Source organism: Fulmarus glacialis, unplaced genomic scaffold, assembly GCF_000690835.1.
Source record: "Fulmarus glacialis isolate BGI_N327 unplaced genomic scaffold, ASM69083v1 scaffold3232, whole genome shotgun sequence".
Lineage (NCBI taxonomy): Eukaryota > Metazoa > Chordata > Aves > Procellariiformes > Procellariidae > Fulmarus > Fulmarus glacialis.
In genome coordinates, this window is record NW_009197012.1 from 17,044 (window position 1) to 37,070 (window position 20,027).

The window sequence follows — 20,027 nt, forward strand, 5'->3', positions numbered from 1 at the left end:
GTCCTTAAAGCCCCTACAGGCACAAAAGTGAAAGGCACAGCTTATGCCCATCATGAATTCAGGATCCCAGGTAAGGAGGTCTCTGGGAAAGAAGACAGGTTTATTCAATGGAGAGATACTTAAAATCTCAGAGACCACAGCAGTGAATAAGGTAGCTGATAGAACACAGGTTCCTGCTAATCGTGCTCCACCTGGTAGGTGGGAGTGAGGCTTACTGGTGGCTATTTGCAAAGAACATACTACCTCCAGATGGGTACAGGGAGCATCAGTGTCTCCTGAACCTCCGTACTGACTCACATATCAAACTTAGTGTCTGATCTTGCCATCAAGTCAAGGAAATAGTTTTTAATAAGTTGTGTTTATGGGTTTCCAAATCCTGTTCGTAGCATGAATGCTTTGGAAGCTAGGAGAGGATAAAATTTGCACTCCAGGAGAACCAGTTTCAATGTTCAAAGGGCAATACGTAACAGTCAACATCATACGATGTTTATGCTGTAATGTAATCCATTCTGAACTTCTGAGAAGGGATGACTTGACTTTTCAGAGCTGTAAGGACAGGAGCAAAAATATGAGCAAAACAACTAAAGACTTTGTACCGTCATAGTAGTATCAAAGCCCCTTGAAATACCCATGGTTTAGAATATCTTCTGGATAGACAAAGGTTTGGAAGGAAACAATAAGGTGTGTTAATAAACAGATTCAAATGAAAGTTTCAGTAGAAAAATCCTGAGAAGAGATATCAATCCCACCTCATCCCTGTGGAACACTGGAGATGGAGGACCATGTTGAGAGGTTTGAGTCCCCTGGGGTTTTTGGCTCATTTGCTGACAACTATAATGGCTATCCAGAGAAGCAGCACCTAGAAATGCCTGAAGAGGAGCTCCATTAGGTTTGTACAGCATATATTTAATCAACATATCCAAGGAGGCTCCTTGACTTCTGGGTTAGTATGTTTCAGTAGTTGTAGAAGCCTGTCTGCCGCTGAGATGACGGTACAGGCAGGCGGCATTCCCATTACCAGCACTGTTGATGGTAGTAACTTTTTTACGCCACAGGACACAGTGAAGGTGATGAGTTCAGCTCGTTCAGAGGATCCAGTCTTTGCCAGGAAGTCCAAACTGATTTTTTCCTGATTTTTGAGGAGTAAAACTTCCTTGCTGATAGTCTTTTTACTTTCTAACAAGACTTCTTCCATTCGTAGGGAGGAGTCTCTTTTTGCAAGACAGAATCCAGCCTTTATGTTATGGAGAACTTTGGCCTGGCTTGATCTGGGGAACATTTAAGCAGCCAAATGCACAGTGTTATTGTTGCTTTGTTAGTCAGAGTTGTTTCAGTCAATGCAGTGGTACAATGGCAGCCTTCTAATTTTGGCTGGTCGCCCTAGGTTTGAAGAGATGAGAGGAAATCTGTGGTTGAGACTTTGGCACCATGGTATGACAGAGTATATTAATATTTCTCAAGAAAACAAATGGTCAGATGCTTATGTTGCCTTTTGTGACAAACAATCTATAATGGCATTTCTCCACTGAAGAAAATATGGCTTGTGGATGAAGCTCTAAGGAGACCACTTGCTGTTGGTTTTTGGTGATGGATGTCTGCTAAGATGTTTCCTTAATTGCTGTTGACATTTGGAGAATGAAAAGTTACCCATGAAGATGCCGTATCTGTTGGAAACTTGTCCATTGGTCTGTTAGCCTTCTCCCATGAGGAAGGGGGTGATAGATGTTCACTTCTTGCTTTTTTTCTACTCATTGCAGGAAGGATGCCTCTGAGAAACCGCACTGTAGAGTTCGCCTGAGGAGGCTGCAGTGCTGTGTAGCTCCTTTGCAGTTCTAGGAAATTGGTCTTTTCTAGCTCAAGTTCTTTGTATCTAGAGGTCCTCAAAGAGTCCTGCTTACTTTAGCCATACTGCATCTGTGACCTTCTTGGACACAAAATGAAGGGCAGAAAAAGACATTCTGGGGAAATGAACTCATTGTACAAACATAGATAAGATTTTGAGGGGAATCTCATTAAGGGATACCTGACAAGCAACAGTGATTTGATTTTGTTGCTACAGGGAGTGAGAAAGAACTGAAGGGCTGTTTCAGCTGCTTGGCCACTTTCATCTTGACTGGATGTAAAGGGCACAAATAGGGCAACTGCAAGGAAACAGCACTACTGTTCTGGAGATTTTTCTTTCACACATGTGGGTCACACACAAGCTGAGATGGGATCTGCAAGGACATGAGCTTCAAGAAGAACAAGTTTTTACCAGGGCATAGGAAAAAAAAGAGATTTAGAATTTATCAGTGCCATGGAGACATGATAAAAGAAAAGCCACTAGACTTTTTCTGGCGTTTGTAGTGTCAAAAGTCTGAAGTGACCTCAGGAGGCTGTCTGAGTAACACAAGTCTTTGTGGAGAGCTGGAAAAAGTCAGGGTTTCAAATGAACCTGGCTGCTGGCAGGTGATAGCCTGCCATTACACTGGGGAGTTACCACAACCCCCTCCAGAGTCATCTGTCTGCCACTGCTGTGTGTGGTTTTAATCACAAGAACTCCAGAGATAATCTACCTGCCACCAAAGTCTGTGAAGTTATTATAAGACCAGGCAGAAATGTATCTGTTATTTCTCTCACAGGGAATACTACTGGATTGCAGATGGCATTATTCTCAATTCCCACAACCTTACGGTGAAATCAAATTATTAGCAGGAAAAAAAAAAAGCCAGGCAAGCTACTCAAACTGCATTCTTCCATTAAGTGTGCAATTCTTTGAGAATTTCTGAGAATATTTTGAATAAAACTAGCCAGAATTATTTTTTTTCTACAAAAATATTTTCCACTAGAAGAATGCTGATGCTGAAAGTGAAATGTTCTGTAGAAACATGTCAATTTTGAAAAAAGCGTTTAAGAAATGTAAGATTGAATCTCACATTTTCTCCTCACACATTTCAATTTGAGTTTTCATTTCAATTAGAAATGTTATATAACTATGAAAAAAAGCAATTCTAGACTAAACTGTTTTTACTTTAGTTAAGCAAATGTTTGATTTTCCTCAATTATTTCTGTTGGAATGATCTTTTACTGAAAATGGTGCAATTTTTAATTTTTATTCTATTTTAAAACTGTAAAAAAAGTTACAATTACAAGGAGCTTTTGCGAAACAAAAAATCAAGCCTTCCTATAACTCTAACGTGGGTGAAGCACCAAAGTTTTTTGGGATAATTTTAATAAATTGAGGTTTGGTTTTAGCACCTATTAGAAAAGGGTGCCATCTTATAGGAAAAGAGGGACTAAAGGTGTATGATGCAAATGGGGCAAATGGTGAACACCTTGCTGATTTCCCTGGAAAAAGCCCTGAGTTGTTCCAGTGCAATGTAACATGCTAATCCTCAGACAGCTCTGCAGAAGAGACTGAAATCTCTTGCACTAGGGAATTAAAATTTTTATTTGGTGCAATAAGGGAATTAGGAGAAATGTGACACCTGCAATGAAGTTTGCCATTACATTTCTGCCTGCACTAACTCATGTGGGTCAACAGACATAAAGTGCTAGCTCATACAAATGCAATATGTATGCGTTTGTACTTCACATAGATTCCCCATGACCTCAGATCTCGGGAGAAATACTAGCATATCCGTATGCAACAAAAGCCTATTTTGAATACAGTTAGTAAGTTCAAGGTAACTTTTAAAGCAAATGAGTCCTGCAGCTATCAGTTTTTTCCCTTCATTTCCTATGTATTCTAAGATTTTGAAATTCTAGAGCTTGCTTTTCTAATTAGCTTCAAATATGCAAATCATACAAATTTGAATAGGTTATTAATTAATTTCATATATATAGATCCATGAAATTGTCAGACAGTAATCTTATGGTTCCAAGTGCTTAAGGTAAATATAAGGAAAGTCAATTGCTTTAATTTGGTTATGCAGATTACCCTAGATTGACAATTACTGGACAGTTAATGAAAGAGTCACTTTTTACACAGCTGAAAGCTCTATTTTTTCCCATGACTTTCAGAAAAGCAGAACAATTGGTAAAGTAGGTCTATGCAAATTATTCTTAATTTTCAGGATGTTTTAATAATCCTTCTCATTAGCTCTGGGTAAATGATGAGTTCAAGTCTTATGGTAATCAAGCCTGGGGGCTCCTGAGAAACAAGCAGATATTAAACACTATCAGAGATGTAGTGCTCATCTTCAGGTACAAGTACTGGTCTGACTCAGAAAGGCAGGTGCAGCTTACCTGTGTTTTATTATTTGTGTTTTGTGGGACAGGTAGCCAAAAAAAGCCCTAGAACATCTGGGTAGGAAGGCTCTGAAGGTAAACTGAGCCATGAAAATGAATGTTGAAAGGCTACTTGTGTGCAGGACCTTCTACTTTTGTTTTACAGGTGGAGTGACTTTAAGGATTTTCTGGTTTGAATATCAGCTGAGGAGAGGTTTTGCTGGTTTGAACACCTCTGCCAGAAGCCATATGTGACAGAGAGGAGTTTTTTCGTTCAACTTGCCTTTTCACTTGACCAATTCTTGATCCATGGGGCAAGGGCTCCCAAAGGAGGTAATCGGACTGTCCCAGCCCAGACCAGACTGAGAGGGATGACCCTGGGAACAGACCAGATCACAGAGCAAAATGGAGAGCAAGCAAGTGAAAATTTAGAGTTCCCAGGTCTCCAGCTTTCCTCAGCTCTATTACCATCCATGCTGATGGTTTCCTCATTGCTGTTCCTAAGTAGTCCAATATGCCTCACTGCCTTTCCTGTGGCAAAGTTAATATGGCTTTTAAACACCAAACCCAGCAGTTTATTTATCACGGTACTGAAAAGGGCAGTCTCCTTTTCCCTCCACCTCTTTAGGAAGATTTATCTTCTCTCTTACTTTGGTCATTATTCTCTTTTCTTTTTTTTTCGTTGTCTGGGAGTGATGAAGGGAGGGAAATCTGTGGGGCTGGTTTTCCAAAAGGAGTGCAGCCTGTATCTAGTTTTGACTCATTCTGAATGACAGTTCTTTTCATATCCAGGTTCTCCCATCCCAAACATCCAAATAAATCCATCATCTTGACCTTAACTGTAGCAGTGTTGTGAAAGCACAGCTGCTCTGGAGGGCTGCAAGTAGAGAGATGGTCTCTGACATGGCTTGGCCTGCTAAGACCATGCCACTGATTATGATCTTGAAATGAAAAAGAAGAGTCTGTTCAAAGCATTCATACCAGTCTTGGTTACTTTAAAGACATGGTGTTGTGTGCTGTATAAGGTATAGATTTTTCCATTTCTTGTACATCCCACAACCTGTCTTGGAAAGGATAATGGCAGCAGAGTTCTCTAAGATGAATTTCCTGAACCATAGGTAGGCAGGAGCTTTCCTTGTCTCCAACACCTTGCAATGCTCCATTAGTACTGAGGGGGTGAGTAACATCTATTGGCTTCATCTTCCCTGGGGACTGATGATTTGAGGAACTAAGCAAAATCCCAGAAGCATGTCCTTCTTCTGTCATGGCTGTGCTTGTCTTCAGTGCACTGAGCATTTGAGCACTTCTACAGCTATTTGTTAATTACTTATTCATTAGCTGATAGGATTCCATGGTGTGGGAAAAGGATAAGGAAGAAGAGAAAATGAAGAACAGATTGAAACTTGGTGCCCTCTGTGTGTTGGTGTTACTGGGGTTTCTCTGGGCAGCCTCACCTGCCTAGGGCAGAAAGGAGGCTGGAGACCTTTGGACTTTGTCGGGCTCCATCTGTGAAGAGGTTTGCTGGGAGCTCAGTATGAAGAGTTTACTGTGATGTGGTTGGCAGGAGCGCGTGAATCTGGACGGAAGCTTCAGTAGCATCTTTGCAACTCCTGTGTAACTGATGGGGAATTACGCTTGGTGGTGTTAAGGTCAGAAGCAGGCCTGTGGTCTGCACCAAAATACCCACTCCTCAGTATGATAACTCTTCTGGGGACTGATGGAGCCAGATGGAGCCTAGAGCATGAGCAGGTTTTTCCAGGGAGGAAGGCAGGCAGTCTACCAGTTCAAAGACTCTGCATGCAGTGTTGCCAGGATCCTTCCTTTGGCAAGCCCAATGGCTCTGGGACAGGGTGAAGATGAATAAGCCATCTTATGCTTTGATGAAGGTGCTGAAAGAAACTGCACATGCCATTGAAAACAGGAGAAAACCCAATCCGCCTTCGTTCAAATGCAACAGGACTATGGATTGCAAAAGACAGTAGATACAGGTGAACAGGCAGCCCCTGTTACTTTTGGGTAATGAATCTCTGTTCAAGGGAGGATAGCCAGAGATACCAGCAGCCCAAAGAGAGAGTGTGTTATGGACCAATTTCATCTGAGATTTGTAGCAGTTAGTATTTAATTCCCAGGCTGTGTCTTTTCACTGCCTTTTAAATTAGAAAGTTATTTAATGTTGATGCAGAATGTTTCCTAGAAGAAAACAGCCTACAGAGTCATACTGGATTTCTGTATGTTAATATGGGATACTATAAAGCCTGAGAGCCATTCTGGGATTGGAAATGCCAATCACAGGCATTATCAGAGCACGTTAGAGGTGGTCATATGGAGACTGCAGATAGCTGTTACAAACCTACCAAGCAACAGATTTTTGTTCTACACCTCTTTCCAAGAATAAATGATTATTGATTTGATGAACTCTTTGGTTAAAAAACCAGTAGGGATAGTTTGCATGATATGTAATGCTCACTGTGTGTGATATACTATGTTCAAGTCTGGGCAAACAGTTGAGCCTCAAAATCCCTAGCTCTAAATATCAGTTTGTTTTAGTGCCTTTCTATTAACAAGCGTTTCTTTACTACTGAGGCATCTTTGTCTTCATGTCGGTTCAGCTTAGGAATACATGTCACTTGATCTGGCTTGGGTGAAGCAGATTTTCTCCCAGTCACTCAGACAAGGCTCAGCAGATAGCACTGCTGACTGGTATCTCTGAGTTTGAAAGTGGATTTTGAGGGAAGGACTAGGATGTGACCAGCTGGGATGTCCCGTTACTCTGCAACATTGTCAATTTTACTAGCAATTAGAGCCAGAGCCACATTTTTGGCTATCAATCAGCTGACCATAAGCAGCAATCCAGTCTCTACAGCTAGGTCATCTGGATGCAGCTGGGAATGGGTCCCATTTAGCAGATGTCTGGGAAGTTATATGAAGCAGAAGTCATTTTGTTGGCATGTTGTGCCAGACAGTCTCCACAAAGAACAGACCGGTGAGGGAAGGTAAGAGCACAGCCATTTTAAAAATAGTTGTCTAGTGAGAAATAAAAGAAAACCTTTATGTTCGCCTGGCTGGTTCATATAAGGGTAGAGGGAGCAGGGCAGGAGTTAAATGAGGGTGCTATATTGACTATATTAGAAAAGGTAAAATTAGTTTATATGTGTTTACCTTTGATTACAAATCTGGCTGGGAGGCCAGATTCTCTTGCCTACCAGCAAAAAGCCCACAATCAGGTCTTTATTTAATGGGAACCTCAAAAATTCCTGTTAGTCTGTGCATTTGGGTTTGCAAAATGGTACCTGTCACCATGCTGAACAGCTGCCGAGTGCCTGGCACAAAAACCTTCACAACGGGGAACAGCCTTTCCCCTGGACTGATGGTGTCTTGGCTGAAGACAGATGGGAAAAATCACTGATACAGTAGGTAGAGGGAAACTAATTACTGCCTTGCTGAAAACTACTCCTAGTGCTCCTAGGAATGGGAAACATGATCTCTGCTATCCAAGATTTCAGCAAAATTTGGAGAAAGTGGCTGAGGATAAGAAGATGGAGGAGAAGAGAAAGTTAAAGAGGAAAACAAGTAAAATACTTGTGTGTGTTTTCCCTTCTTCCGTCACCTTCATTGCAACTGGCAGTGCAATCTGGAACCAGTTAGCAGATCTCTAAATATGCATAATAGTAAGAAGGTGCACACAATGAGGTCTTGGAGGACCGATGTTAAAAGCTCTTGTAATTTGGATGGAGAACAGAAGCTTTTATAGCAAAATGGAGTGAGTGAAATACAGGGGATTGTGCAGCCTTTATTACTGCAATCTGTATATGGAGAACAGCGACGCTGGAAAATTCCTTGGGCATTCTAAACAAAGTAGGTCTTAGAAAAAGGAGAATTAAATGCCAGAAAACATCTTTCGCTGCTTCAAGGAATTGCCTTAGATGAGAGAACTAGCTGGATTTGAACTCACCTGAGCGCCTTTTTGACCATCTAACTTACGGTGCTTGGGGAGCTATTGTTAATTAACATTAATATATTAAGATACGATCTAAGGAATCAGAGATTTTCTATGGACTCATATAAACATACAATCTCTACTAGAGTTCAGGGAAAGTTAAAAGAAACTTTTGCTAGGCAAAAGGAATGATTTATCCTGGCTAGCAAGCCAATGGAAAATAGAATCAGCTTGGGGTAGTTCTAATGTTTTTTATTATTTTTTCTTTTGAGCATTTTAACTAGCTTTGCGGAAAAACATATTGGCATTAAAAGGAGAATGAAATATAACTGTATTATATCACAAATGTTGATGCCAGAATATTGGAGCATTTTTTTTAAAGTGATGTGGTAGAAAAATGACATGACCAGTTAAATACTGGTCAGAAAATCTGGACCTAGCTTTTTAAAGAGCTCTTTGAAATGAACTTGCCACACACTTGTTTTACCATCGAACCAACACAGGACAAGGCCTGTGGTAGTTTGTATTCCTACTATTAGCTATTATTGCTACTGTAAGAGTAATTTATAGTCAAATAAGAAATCAGGACTCCTTCCCTAAAAGCCTTAAAACCCAACGAGGTTTTGGGTATGTAAAAGCCTGCAGTAATTAAAAGCACAATCCACTCTTCAGTGCAGTCAATGACACCCTGTGCCCCACCGTTTTAAAGAGAGCTCTAAACATTTTCACTCAGAAGGACTCCAGGCAGGTTTGTGCATCAAGTTTTACATCTATAGGGCTATCTAAGTTTCTTTTTACTGCTTTTACAATTAGCTTTTAAGAATTTGTTCTCCTGAATTCTTTATCTTCAGTTTCTCATATTTTAATTAACTAGCATGTGTGTGGTTATATTTATCCAGTATGGCAAATTTATTTTTATGCTGCTTTTAAATCTCCCTTGCATTAAAATATGTTCTGATTATTCGATGCACCCGGAATAATATCAGAAGCCAAGTATCACAAGTAGTTTTGTGGAAATCACAATATCGAGGTATTTCCTCAAAAATGGGTACTATGGAGAGTATTTCAAAGTGGTTTTCCCCATGGAAACTACATGTTTTCTTCTTGTGGTGCTAATATTGCTAGTCATCAGTAACAGCTCTACTCAGGTAAACTGAGGAAAGAGTAATTTGCATTTACTATCCTCTTTTCTGCAAAAAATACATACATTTTTTTCTGTTTGCCCATATTTCATGTGGACTTCCTTACAGAAAAAGTTGTGCAGTTACCAAAATCACCTCTTTGAATGGGCAAATCATATTACAAGCTCTGGAAATGCACTCAGAATACCAACATTTTTAAGCCAAAAGAGAAGAAAAAGAGGCCCCATCTTCATGACAAAAATATACATAAATAAAACCAAAATAACCCTGTTCAAACATGGTAGTGGTCAGATAGTCTTACCATACTACTTTCTCACCAACACGGTGAAAAACATGCACTAGAATTGTTGATTAAGCATGGGAGGTAATGAAATTCAAATCGATCTAAGCCTAATTTGGGGAAGAGTTGAAGGCAGCTCTCCTGATGTTCACCAAAGGCAAAATAAAACACTTGTTTACTGGCATTTGCCACTGCTACAGCTCACAACCATGCTTCAACGTGGCTTCCTACATACAGAAGCTGGGGCCACCGTGGTGGATTATTCTAGCGATAAAAACACCACCAGATATTTAAAAAAGCAAAGTAAATCCACCCCCACATCAATTTTATCAGTAGTTTTTCCAAAAAGAAAACAAGTCATATATACATACATATACACGCACACAGGGATAGCTCAGACTACATACAACTTCTATGGCAGCAGTAAGGATATGACAATACAAGATGTCAAAAGAAGCCACTGTGCTTCTCCAGCCCTTTGCTACGTAATTTGGAGGCCTCTGCTACCCGGACGGCATTTGAGAAAGAGAGAGAGACAGAAGGGAGAGGGGGAGGGAGATGTTTTCTGCCTCTTCTGGAAGGTTTGGATAAATGAATTTGCAAGTTCTAGGAATTGCAAAGATTTGTGTCCAGTGGCAGCTGATGGCCAAAATCGGAGCAGCAAAGGGCATGGAAGCGGAGAGAACCAGACAGGCAGAGACAGAAAGACAGACAGACAGACGCAGCGACAGAGATGAATGCCAGTCCCAACTGAGGTGCAGGCTAGATGTATGTCGTCCTTCCACCAATCCTTGCTCCCATTGCGGGGGGGTGTGTGTATAGGACTGTGTCGCAGGGGCTGACCGCTCCAGTCCTTGCGCAGGTGAAATGCCCTGGGGCAGTTCTGCCTGAATAAGGACTGAAGGATTTAAGCCACTGGTTCTCTGCCTTCAGACACATTGATTGAGGGTGAAAATGAACTTGTGAGGTTTAGTGTGGCTGGAGACGAGGGAGAGGAAAGCAAGGGAGAAAAGGAAGAAAGGCAGGGGGTGGGTTAAAAGGGAGAAGTGCAGGAGAAGGTGAGAGGGAGACTTGAGTATAAGCTGTCAGATATTCCAAAGAATGGGAGCAGGAGCCCATGACAAATCATATGAAGCCTCTCGACACCAAAAGCAAGATGACTGTAAGGAAAGGCCCCATGCGCCTGGTTTAAGCCTGAGCTGCTTTACTTCAGAAATAAAAAAGACTAAAGGAGAAATCACTGCACAGGTCTCCAAGTATTCTAAGGACCTGAATCTTTTTATTATACAAAAACTTTTGTGAAGTATCTTTCTGGCCTTACTGCACCAGTACTCAGGAATCAACCAAGCTGCAACCCTCTGCTGACTTCCTACCAGAATTTGGAAAACTTTTCAGAAGTGCAAGATATAAAGTACTCAGGTCTCCTGAATATCTGATAGACAAACAGCAAACCACTACCCAGCAGGCCTGAGCACAACAGACCTGACCAACAATTTCTAGGGGAATGAATACAGCAAGATGGGTTTTGAGTTTCTCTAGCCTTCTTCATAGGGGTGCTACTGCCTGAAGCACCCAGGTCCTATGTCTCCCAGATGCCACCATGTCACACAACATTGTACATTCCTGTTTTCTCCTCCTGTCACCTCTCCCGTTAAAAAACCCACCATTTCCATCAACCCTCAGACCGGTCACAACTCTCACTCTTAGAAAAACATGTACTGCTACAACAGGAGGGCAACTTACGCAGGGAAATATTCCATTATTTCACAAAAGCCCGCAAGTCACCAATTCCCTATCCCTGATAATTCTCATCTCATATCCATGCACAGCCTCCTGGCTTGTCATATCTGCTGTATCACATTGCGTACCTGTCACGGGTACCTCCTCCTCCTCCTCTGTAGCTCCTGCAGTGTTCACAGACACCCTCAGACACGCAAGTATGGTCACTGAGTAGAACAGGCGGGACGGATACCAGTCCAAATGGTTTTGCTCAGTCATCCTCATGCACTCCCAGACACAGCTGATGAACACAGAGGTACCCGCACATGCAGACACGCTCAGAGGCATCGGCAGAAGCCCTTGGCAACAGGTTCACAGGTAGGCGCAAACCCTCCCTCCCCGACATCCTTTCAAGACAGACAGACAGAATCGAACACACGACATCCTCACTGTACCTACGCCGCTGCTCTGAAGACACACATGCTCCCACCTGAACATGCCTCCGTAACTCTCACACATCTGCACACCATGAGCTGCCCACTGCAGCTGGATGGGCCAACCTCGCGGCTGGCCACAGGGACTCATCCAGCTCAGTGGTGACTGCTATGAGCATTGCTTTGGTGGCAAAGACTCAGCCACAGCAATGGTCTGATACCAGCAGGGGAAAGGGTAAAGGAAAAAGGACCCTGTGGACCAGAGAGGTGTTGGCTTTCCTCTCCGACTGAGAGGAAGGACATTACATTGGCAGTTTTCCCAGTGGCTCAGGGTCTGACTGTTTTTCTTTCATCACTTTGGGCACCGTAGCAGAGAGCACAAATCGAACTTGATTTCCCCCTTTGATAAAGCACAACAAATAGTAATGAGTAACTTTCTTTGCCTGGAGGAGGGGACAGCAGGCTGTCAGTCAGCTTCACAGCACTCAACTCCAGGCTGTGTCTGCTGATGTGGAAAGGAAGGAAATGCAAGCCTGTGCCTGGGGCTACTTCTGGGATGACATATTCCAAACTTGCTGGCTTTTATTCAACTCCTATAACAGTTCCTTTCCTGTTATTATTATAATAGATAGTAATAATTTTTACCACCTTAATGTTTTCTTCTAAGGAACTTAAAGTGTTTTGTAAACACTAATGACAATGCTTTCTTAACATAGGGAATAATAACAATCTCCAATTTACTAATGGGGAGAATGAGGTATAGGGATCTAGTCAAAGTCCAAGGAATACAACCCACAGGTCCTACCTCCCAGGTCCCATATCTTACATCATCTTTCACCTTATTCCCCAAATGTCATTCTTGGTCTTCGCACTTACAGAGAGTTGACACATGGTAGATGTGTTCTCTGCCTCGGAAATTCTTTTTTTAATAGCAGATTAAAAAGTCCTCCCCTCCCTCTTTAGTTACTTAAGAAGTGGCTTAATAGTGACCCAAAATAGAATCACTGAATATTTCCAGAAAATTTTGAAAAAATCTTCATTTTGTGGCTAGGAAGTTAGTTGTGTAACACTTACTGAGAAATAAAGCTCTGAAAATGCAGCTTGAAAGTAAGGCAATTTAAAAGTGAATTCGGCAGAAACTGTGTCACACTGGTTTTTAAACCCACCAGATTTTAACCTGCCCTGTGCTCTTTGCACTTAGTTGTGTAAGATGCATCTCCGTGTGTCTGTGGAGCTTGTTGGGGGGACTTGGCAGATGTTCCCAAGTTGCAGTAAGCAAGTGGGCCTAATGTGATGCAATTGGACTTATCACTTGACATATCTCCACACCATGGAGGTGTTTTAAGTGGAGGCTTCCTAAAGGACTCAGAAATGCTGAAGGCAAGCTGGGGGCCTACCTCATGAGTACATGCCTTCTCTCTATTTTTGAATGCACAGCCATGCTAACAAAAATATGCTGAGCTTGACATGCAAGTGTACACTCACCCAGAGGCATGCAGATGAACATGCCTGCATACAGGAAACTCTCAGATATAAACACCCACCCATAAGCAGATCAAACTTGCACGGTAAGGTAGCCACGTTGGCTCAGAAAACATGTTCATAGACTCAGTTACATACACAACAACCCGTGTGTCTCCATCAACAACCATTCACAACACAAACACGTATGAAACACGTATGCTTGCAAACACACTCTCTTTCCCCTGCCCCCAGATTCGTGTCTGCACACTCTCCCATGGATTTGTAGCCCATACGCAGGCATCCAAACACATTCAGGAACATATACTACAACCAATGGAGTGCACACACAAAGACCCACCCATGCACACTCACATATATCATAATGAAGGTTTTGGTCTGGGAAATTCCTTTTCAAGAAACTAAAATAATTGTTAAAAGGAAAAAACAGAGCATGGGGAACTGCACAAATAGATGCAAGCGCATACCTACACGCACACTGTGGAGCTTCTCAGTCAAGGTCCCGCTGCACTACAGCTATCGCAGCTCAGCACCTGCTGGGTATGCTTCCCCTGAGTGCAAACGTCTGGTGACCCTCACAGAGATTTCAGGCTTACATGTCTATGGCCACATATCAAACTGACCTGTTCCAGGTCTCTCCATCTTCCCTAACTGACCACAATGGAAACTGTCCCTTTGCTCCAAGAGCAGCACCTTCCAAGACCCTACCACAAACATTCTTCAGCTTCTAAGGAGAGGGTAGAAACATCTTACCTGCACCTGACCAGGCTAAACATCTCCAATTAGTGGAGTTTATTGGCATTTTAGGGTTTATTTTTTCTTTCTTTTTCAGACTCCAGGTCTCTTGGAACAAGACAAGACAGTGTACAGAAACACAAGGCAGGGTTTGCTCAAACCCACAAACAGCAAGAAAGCAACAAGCTCCTGGGGAGAAGGGGGGAATTGTATCTGATAAACTGCCTCACACTGCTTGGGAAGGTGACAACTGTCCATCCAAGATGGGCTGCTACTTCCAAAGCCCATCTGCTACAGATGTAACATATCAAGTGCTGCTAGCAGGAAGGGAATCTGACAGGACAAACCAACATACAAAACATTCTCTTGTTCAATAAGGGTTATAAGTGCAAAGGGATTTCAGAACATTTCAAAACAAACTCCATCCATAGCTGCTGCTCATTTATCAGTGCATCGAAAAATTGTGCAAGTTTTTAGTAACAAACATTAGAAACTAGTAGCAAAGGACTTGCCTAGATAAAAAGAGAAGATTTAAACATGCCAGGTAACAAAAAGACGTGTGCAGAAATCTGTAAAAACTGTATAGAAGGAAAGGATTCTTTAGAGGAAACAGAGGGACCATCATGAAATGCTGTTCATAACCCTAACTAAAAGAGTCAGGGCCACCTCTGCTGCCTCCTCAACTAAGACAGGTGATGGCTGTTTGGACAGAGGCACACCCTCGTTTTTCACAGACTTCTACAACCCAAAACTGGATCCTGGGCCTTCTCTGACATGAACTCAAATTTAGACAGGGAACGGAAAAAAGAGGGAGCCTTGTCGGTGATAATTAAACACACCAGTATGGATAGCCCTGGAGACTGAAGATCTGAGCACAGCACAATTAGCAGCAGCGTGACCTTCTCGATAACATGCTGAGAATTTATCCTGCGATTTATCCTGCTCAAATTTAGCGTCAGAGAGCTGGGTGTCTAGACAAACCTAACAAACCTAGACGCTCTGCAGTCACTGGATGGGCACCTCCAAAGAGCAATTCATTTCCCCTGTCATAGACGTGCACAGAGAGGCACCGGTTGGCCTGGGGAGGTGTGCATTTTTCTCCACTAACTCTAAGAGGAAGCCTGGGTGATTATGTCTTCCTCTCAGACAACTAAAGTTTAATGAGATGTTTAAGTGTCTTAAACCATGACGTAAAAAGTTCTTTAATTTATAGGAAATTACTGTGAATTTCTTCAAAAGGATCCACTATATTTTCCCTCCAGTACACGGTTTCTGACTATGATAGACCTCCATTTATTTATTAAAACACAAGGATTTCCCTGCTTTCTGCTTGGAAGGCTTTTGTACGGATTCAAATACATCAGTCAGGAAAGTCTTGTTAATGTTTAGCATAATTCATCTCCAGTTAACTGTACTTACTTTCTCAATTACCATGTACAGTTCTGCCTCTATGATGAGAATTGATCTTTTCCACAATCTGAAGGCTATTGCCAGGTTCTCCATTTAGTTTTCCTGTGACAAGCGTGGCATAAAAAAGGCTTTCATTTCATTCTTTAAAATTAACAACCTCAGCCTGCTGATCATTGTAACTTCTCTCTACAAAGTCAGCCCAACCCTAATATCTGTCTAGTAAAAGGGTAACCAAAATTGTTTACAACATTCTGGGGGAAATGTTGCAAACAATTTTTTGCGTCCAGAAAGTAGGACATTTAAGGGATGTAAAATAAAATTTCATTTTCAGTTAGAAACTGTTTTCCATTCTCTCAAAAGATGAAGAAAATAGACTAGTGTCAAATAAAATATTTCATTTATTCTACATCAAAATATTACAACTTGCATAAATGTCCCTGTTTCAGAATTTAAAAAAATTAAGTTGAACAGAAATTAAACTGGAACCAAGATATGAAAACATTTTGTTTGGAAAGTTCAAAGTAAGGCATTTTGGTTTTTTCAAAATGTTGCCTACATTTTTCCCTAAACACAGCAATGAGTGAAAACTATGCTGTCACTTTTCTGCTTGTGATGGATTGCCTTTACAGTACACAACAACTCCAAGCTAGAATGTTTATTCAACAGCCACATCGTTTTGCAAATTCATGATTGATTTGCTCTTCATTAACATATTTACAGCAATTTTCTTTCGATCTTTCTATTTTCCTGGCCTCGCTAAGGTGGATTTTGCAGTGCAATTTTTGTCCGTGCTCATAAACCCAGTGGGTCCTTTGTAATCTTTCTGTTGGGAATCTGTGTGCTTCCTGCCTGTCCTTTGTCTATTTATCCTGTAATTCTATATCCATCCACCTCCAAACAAAGAGTGGAAAAAGTTTGCCTGATGTGATTTATTCCTTGAACACCAGCTGCTCATTTCAGTCCCCGTGGCTCATTCAATCCTTCACCTGTCTGCTGAGATGGGCACCAGTGGGGCCAATCAGTGTCAATTGTGCTGGTGGAATTTGTGAGATGGAGCAAACCGGGTTGCAAACCCAAAAAACTGTGTGGAAACTGGTGCTTAGTTTTTCTTTGGGCTTTCTGTTTTCTTTTGTTTTGTTTTTATTTTATCTACCTTTTTTTCAAATTAGAAACTGAACATTAGGAGCAGGTTCCTCTAAACAGAGATGATTTGGTCTTTATTTCTTTTGGAGGAAGCCTGGGTGAGGAGGCACAGGGAGGATTCCTGGTTTGGTTCCCGCAGTTCCACCTCGAAAGAACTGACCTTTAGATCTCTGTGGGGTGGAGAGTATTGAACTGCCATGGGAAGCAAAGCATAACACTGGGTAGACCAAAGTGCTGGCCTGGGACTATTCTAGCAGCTTCCCATAGCACAAATAGCCTTTTCACTTACACTCCACGTTTCCCATCACTTTTCCTGCTATACAGTTTAATTCATGCCAGGCGGATTATGAAGGGAAGAAAATGATGCAACAGTCAAAAAGTCCTTTAAGTCGTTCCAAAAATTAAAACAGAGTAAAAAGAAAACAAAACAAAACAAAAAAAGAGCTTCAAAACTAAACAAAAAGCTCTGAAAAACTCAAAAGGAAGGAGGAAGGGGGAGGGAAAAAAAAAAGAACCCGGGAAAGACAAATGAATGTTAGAGCAGGCACGATCATGGACAGACGCCAGCTACTTACGTTCACCTCGGTGATTGCTATATCAACAATGCTACCCACAACAATCAAGGCGTCAAATGTATTCCATGCATCACAGAAATAGTGCTGCATGTGGCAGGGAAGCCAAGGAAAGAGAGAGAGAAAGGAAGAGAAAGAAAGAATGAGAGAGAGAGAGGAGGGGGAGAGAGAGGGAAAGGGAGAAAAGAGGGGAAAAAAGTAAAAAGTAAAATAAAATAAAACAAAAAACAAAACAAAACAAAACAAAGCATGAAAGAGGGAGAGAAGAGGAAAAAAATAAGAAAAGAAAGAGGTTACGTGGGCATATTAAATAGTCTCTTACCACTCTACAGTATTGGTTGCTCAAACCTCTGAAACGTTTCACATGATGGAGGGTATCAACAAAAGCCTGGTTAGTCAGAAAGTTACACTCAAGCATGTCTACCTTTTGGAGGGAAAAAAAGCACACACACCCCAAACTCTGTGCGCTTTCACCAGTCACAGCCTTGGGGCGAGCTATGACAAGTGAAAAAGAAGGAGGCATTTCCCCCCCTCCTTTTTTTTTCCCTGGGAGAAGGAGAAGGACGACGGCAAGTTCAGTAAAAGCATGACTAGAGGGAAAAAAACCAGAAAAAAAAAAGAGAGAGAAAGAAAGAGAGAAAGAGAGAAGGAACAGCAGAGGAGGAGGAGGTGGTGGTATCCTGGGGAGGGTAGAGTAATACTCACATTAGTTTCACTGAGAATGACGTCTATAATGCTGCCAATTACGATGAGGAAGTCAAAAACATTCCAAGGATCACTAAAGTAACCCTACATAAGGAAGGGGCAGGCAGGATGGGGATTAAAAAGGAATGTTAGACAGACAAAAACAGTTCAAAATTACCATTAGAATTACTGCCCTGATAGCTCAAGGGGTTTTCCTCTTAAGTCTACTTGTTGCGTCTCAAGCTGTAAGCCCAGTCCTGGGACCCCTGACTTATGTGAGCAGCCCCTATCCAGCTAATGCAATCCCAGGGCAGCCACCCCTCCCCTCCGACTCTGGGACGGGGGGCGAAGGGAAGCCACATAGAGCGCTTTGAACATGGCTGCTTACAGGAGTAGGGCTTGCAGGACCAGCTCCTCCAGACATCTCCGGTTCCTAGCAACACAGCACCCTTCCCTGTTTGGCTTAGGTTTGGCTGGGGGAAGAGAACAGGAGTGGTGTCATACGGTTCTCTCAAAAAACAGCTCCCCTTTGCCAGTGTGAATATCAATCCACCAGTCCACATTCCAGATGTAATGCTGTGCTGGCGCTGGGAACGGCTGGCTGCCGCATCACGATGGAGCAGAGGGCACAGTTGAGCTGGGGATGTGCTATGTAAACCTCACTGGTTGTCACCTTTATCTTTACCCGGCCACAATGAGTATTACAACAGTGATTAGCCTAACAGTTTCTATTGCTAATGCTTTAGCTCCTATCTTAAAACTACAGAGCAGGACTGGTGTTTTTGTTACTCTGAAAGCACGTCTGCACCACAAAACAAAGGTGTGAATGTGCTGGCGCATCCCACCAGGAAGGGGTGAGAACGAGAGCAGTCGGCTTTAGCATGTGCTGTGAGTGAGACCTGTTGCTCACTCATGCTAAAGATAGTGCCACAGCATCTCTGCAACATCAGATGTCTAGGACAAGCTATGGCACATCTGCTAACATGTGCTGAACTCATACCTTCATTTTGCTGGGCAGAATTACTTCGGGGGCTATCTCAACCATCTCATTGTCCTAAGCAGGGCTCAGGAAATGCTAATCAGCATTGCTTGCCGTCCCCATCCTGCATGATTTTTGGCTGGATGGGCCATAAAGATACAGAACCCGTTTGGAAAAGGTCCTGTTCAGCCCAGGAGGCAAGCTTCTGTATGTAAACTTCCTGTCCAAGTCAATGTCACGAGCAAAGAAAACTTATCTTGGCTCAGTGAACACCTGTGCCAACCTCTTCCCTTTGTTCTGCAGTCTTAAAAGGAGGCAAACATACAAAATCCTCCGTACTCCTTTTACATGTTTGGTTTTGTGAGCATGGGCTAATCTGACCTCCCTGTTTCCCAGCTGCAGCATGTCTCCAGTGAGACTGAACCCAAGTTGCACTGTGACTGCTATTCTTAGCCAGAGAGTCAGGTCATGGGTAAAGTGTGAGTCTGTGTTCCCAGGCAGCGTTGCAGAAAGCAAAAAGGAGAAAAGAAAAAAAAATTTAAAAATCCCAGCACTGACACTGCACAAGCCAGGCTTGGGAACCTGAAATTACTCTGGGTTCAACCGTCACATGGAGCATGGCAAAAAGTGTCTTTCTAAATGCTGAAACACTGCCTCCAGGATGCTTTGAGATTCACAGTTATAAACTGCGTAATGTTCGGGGCAGGAAAAATGAAAAAAAAAAAAAAAAAAAAGATGAAGCAGAAAAAGCCACTGCCCATCTGGTTCCACACCAGTGAAGGGAGCTGGTAGAGAGGACTTTGAAATCTCCTCAAAACCAGAAAAAAACCTCTTTATTCTGCAGCCTGAAATAGGCAACTCTTAGTAGAACTACACAGGGAGGAGTAATCGTCCCATGGCTACACATTACTATGCAATTAGCTACAACAGGGAGAAAGGAAACAGGAGCAAAAGCAAATTCAGAGAATATTATTATTCAGCGTCCAGCCTAGAAAATACACAACAAATATTAGAATGAATTCAGTGGTGATGTCCAGCATCGTTAGCAACCAGATGGACCTGGAATAAAACTGTAATTAGACTTCACCAAGAGGAAGGGGAGGGAGAGAACAGCAGATTAAATTGTAGAGGCAAACGCATTTTGAATAAATAAAGGACAGACACAGACCATACAGAGTTGCAAAAAGTGCCTTTGCAGCCTGATGTGACCTTGGCAGAGAGTACACTTGCAGGATCAAAGAGAACGGACTAGAAGACAAGAGACCCAATCCTCCTGCCCCTGTTCATGTGCACAGTCCTGC

General features: G+C 42.2%; 1 protein-coding gene across 1 annotated transcript in view; it reads right to left on the reverse strand.

Annotated features, from left to right (window-relative positions):
- LOC104072796 (voltage-dependent L-type calcium channel subunit alpha-1C) overlaps positions 1–20,027 on the reverse strand; it is a gene marked incomplete at its 3' end in the record, with an annotated part of 99,589 nt that overhangs the window by 16,986 nt on the left and 62,576 nt on the right. Inside the window, exons 22-23 of the mRNA XM_009572371.1 lie at positions 17,769–17,852; positions 17,067–17,150 (exon numbers count right to left, since the gene is read on the reverse strand). Of these exons, the coding sequence (XP_009570666.1) occupies positions 17,067–17,150; positions 17,769–17,852 (168 nt within the window). The remainder of the gene's footprint in view (positions 1–17,066; positions 17,151–17,768; positions 17,853–20,027) is intronic.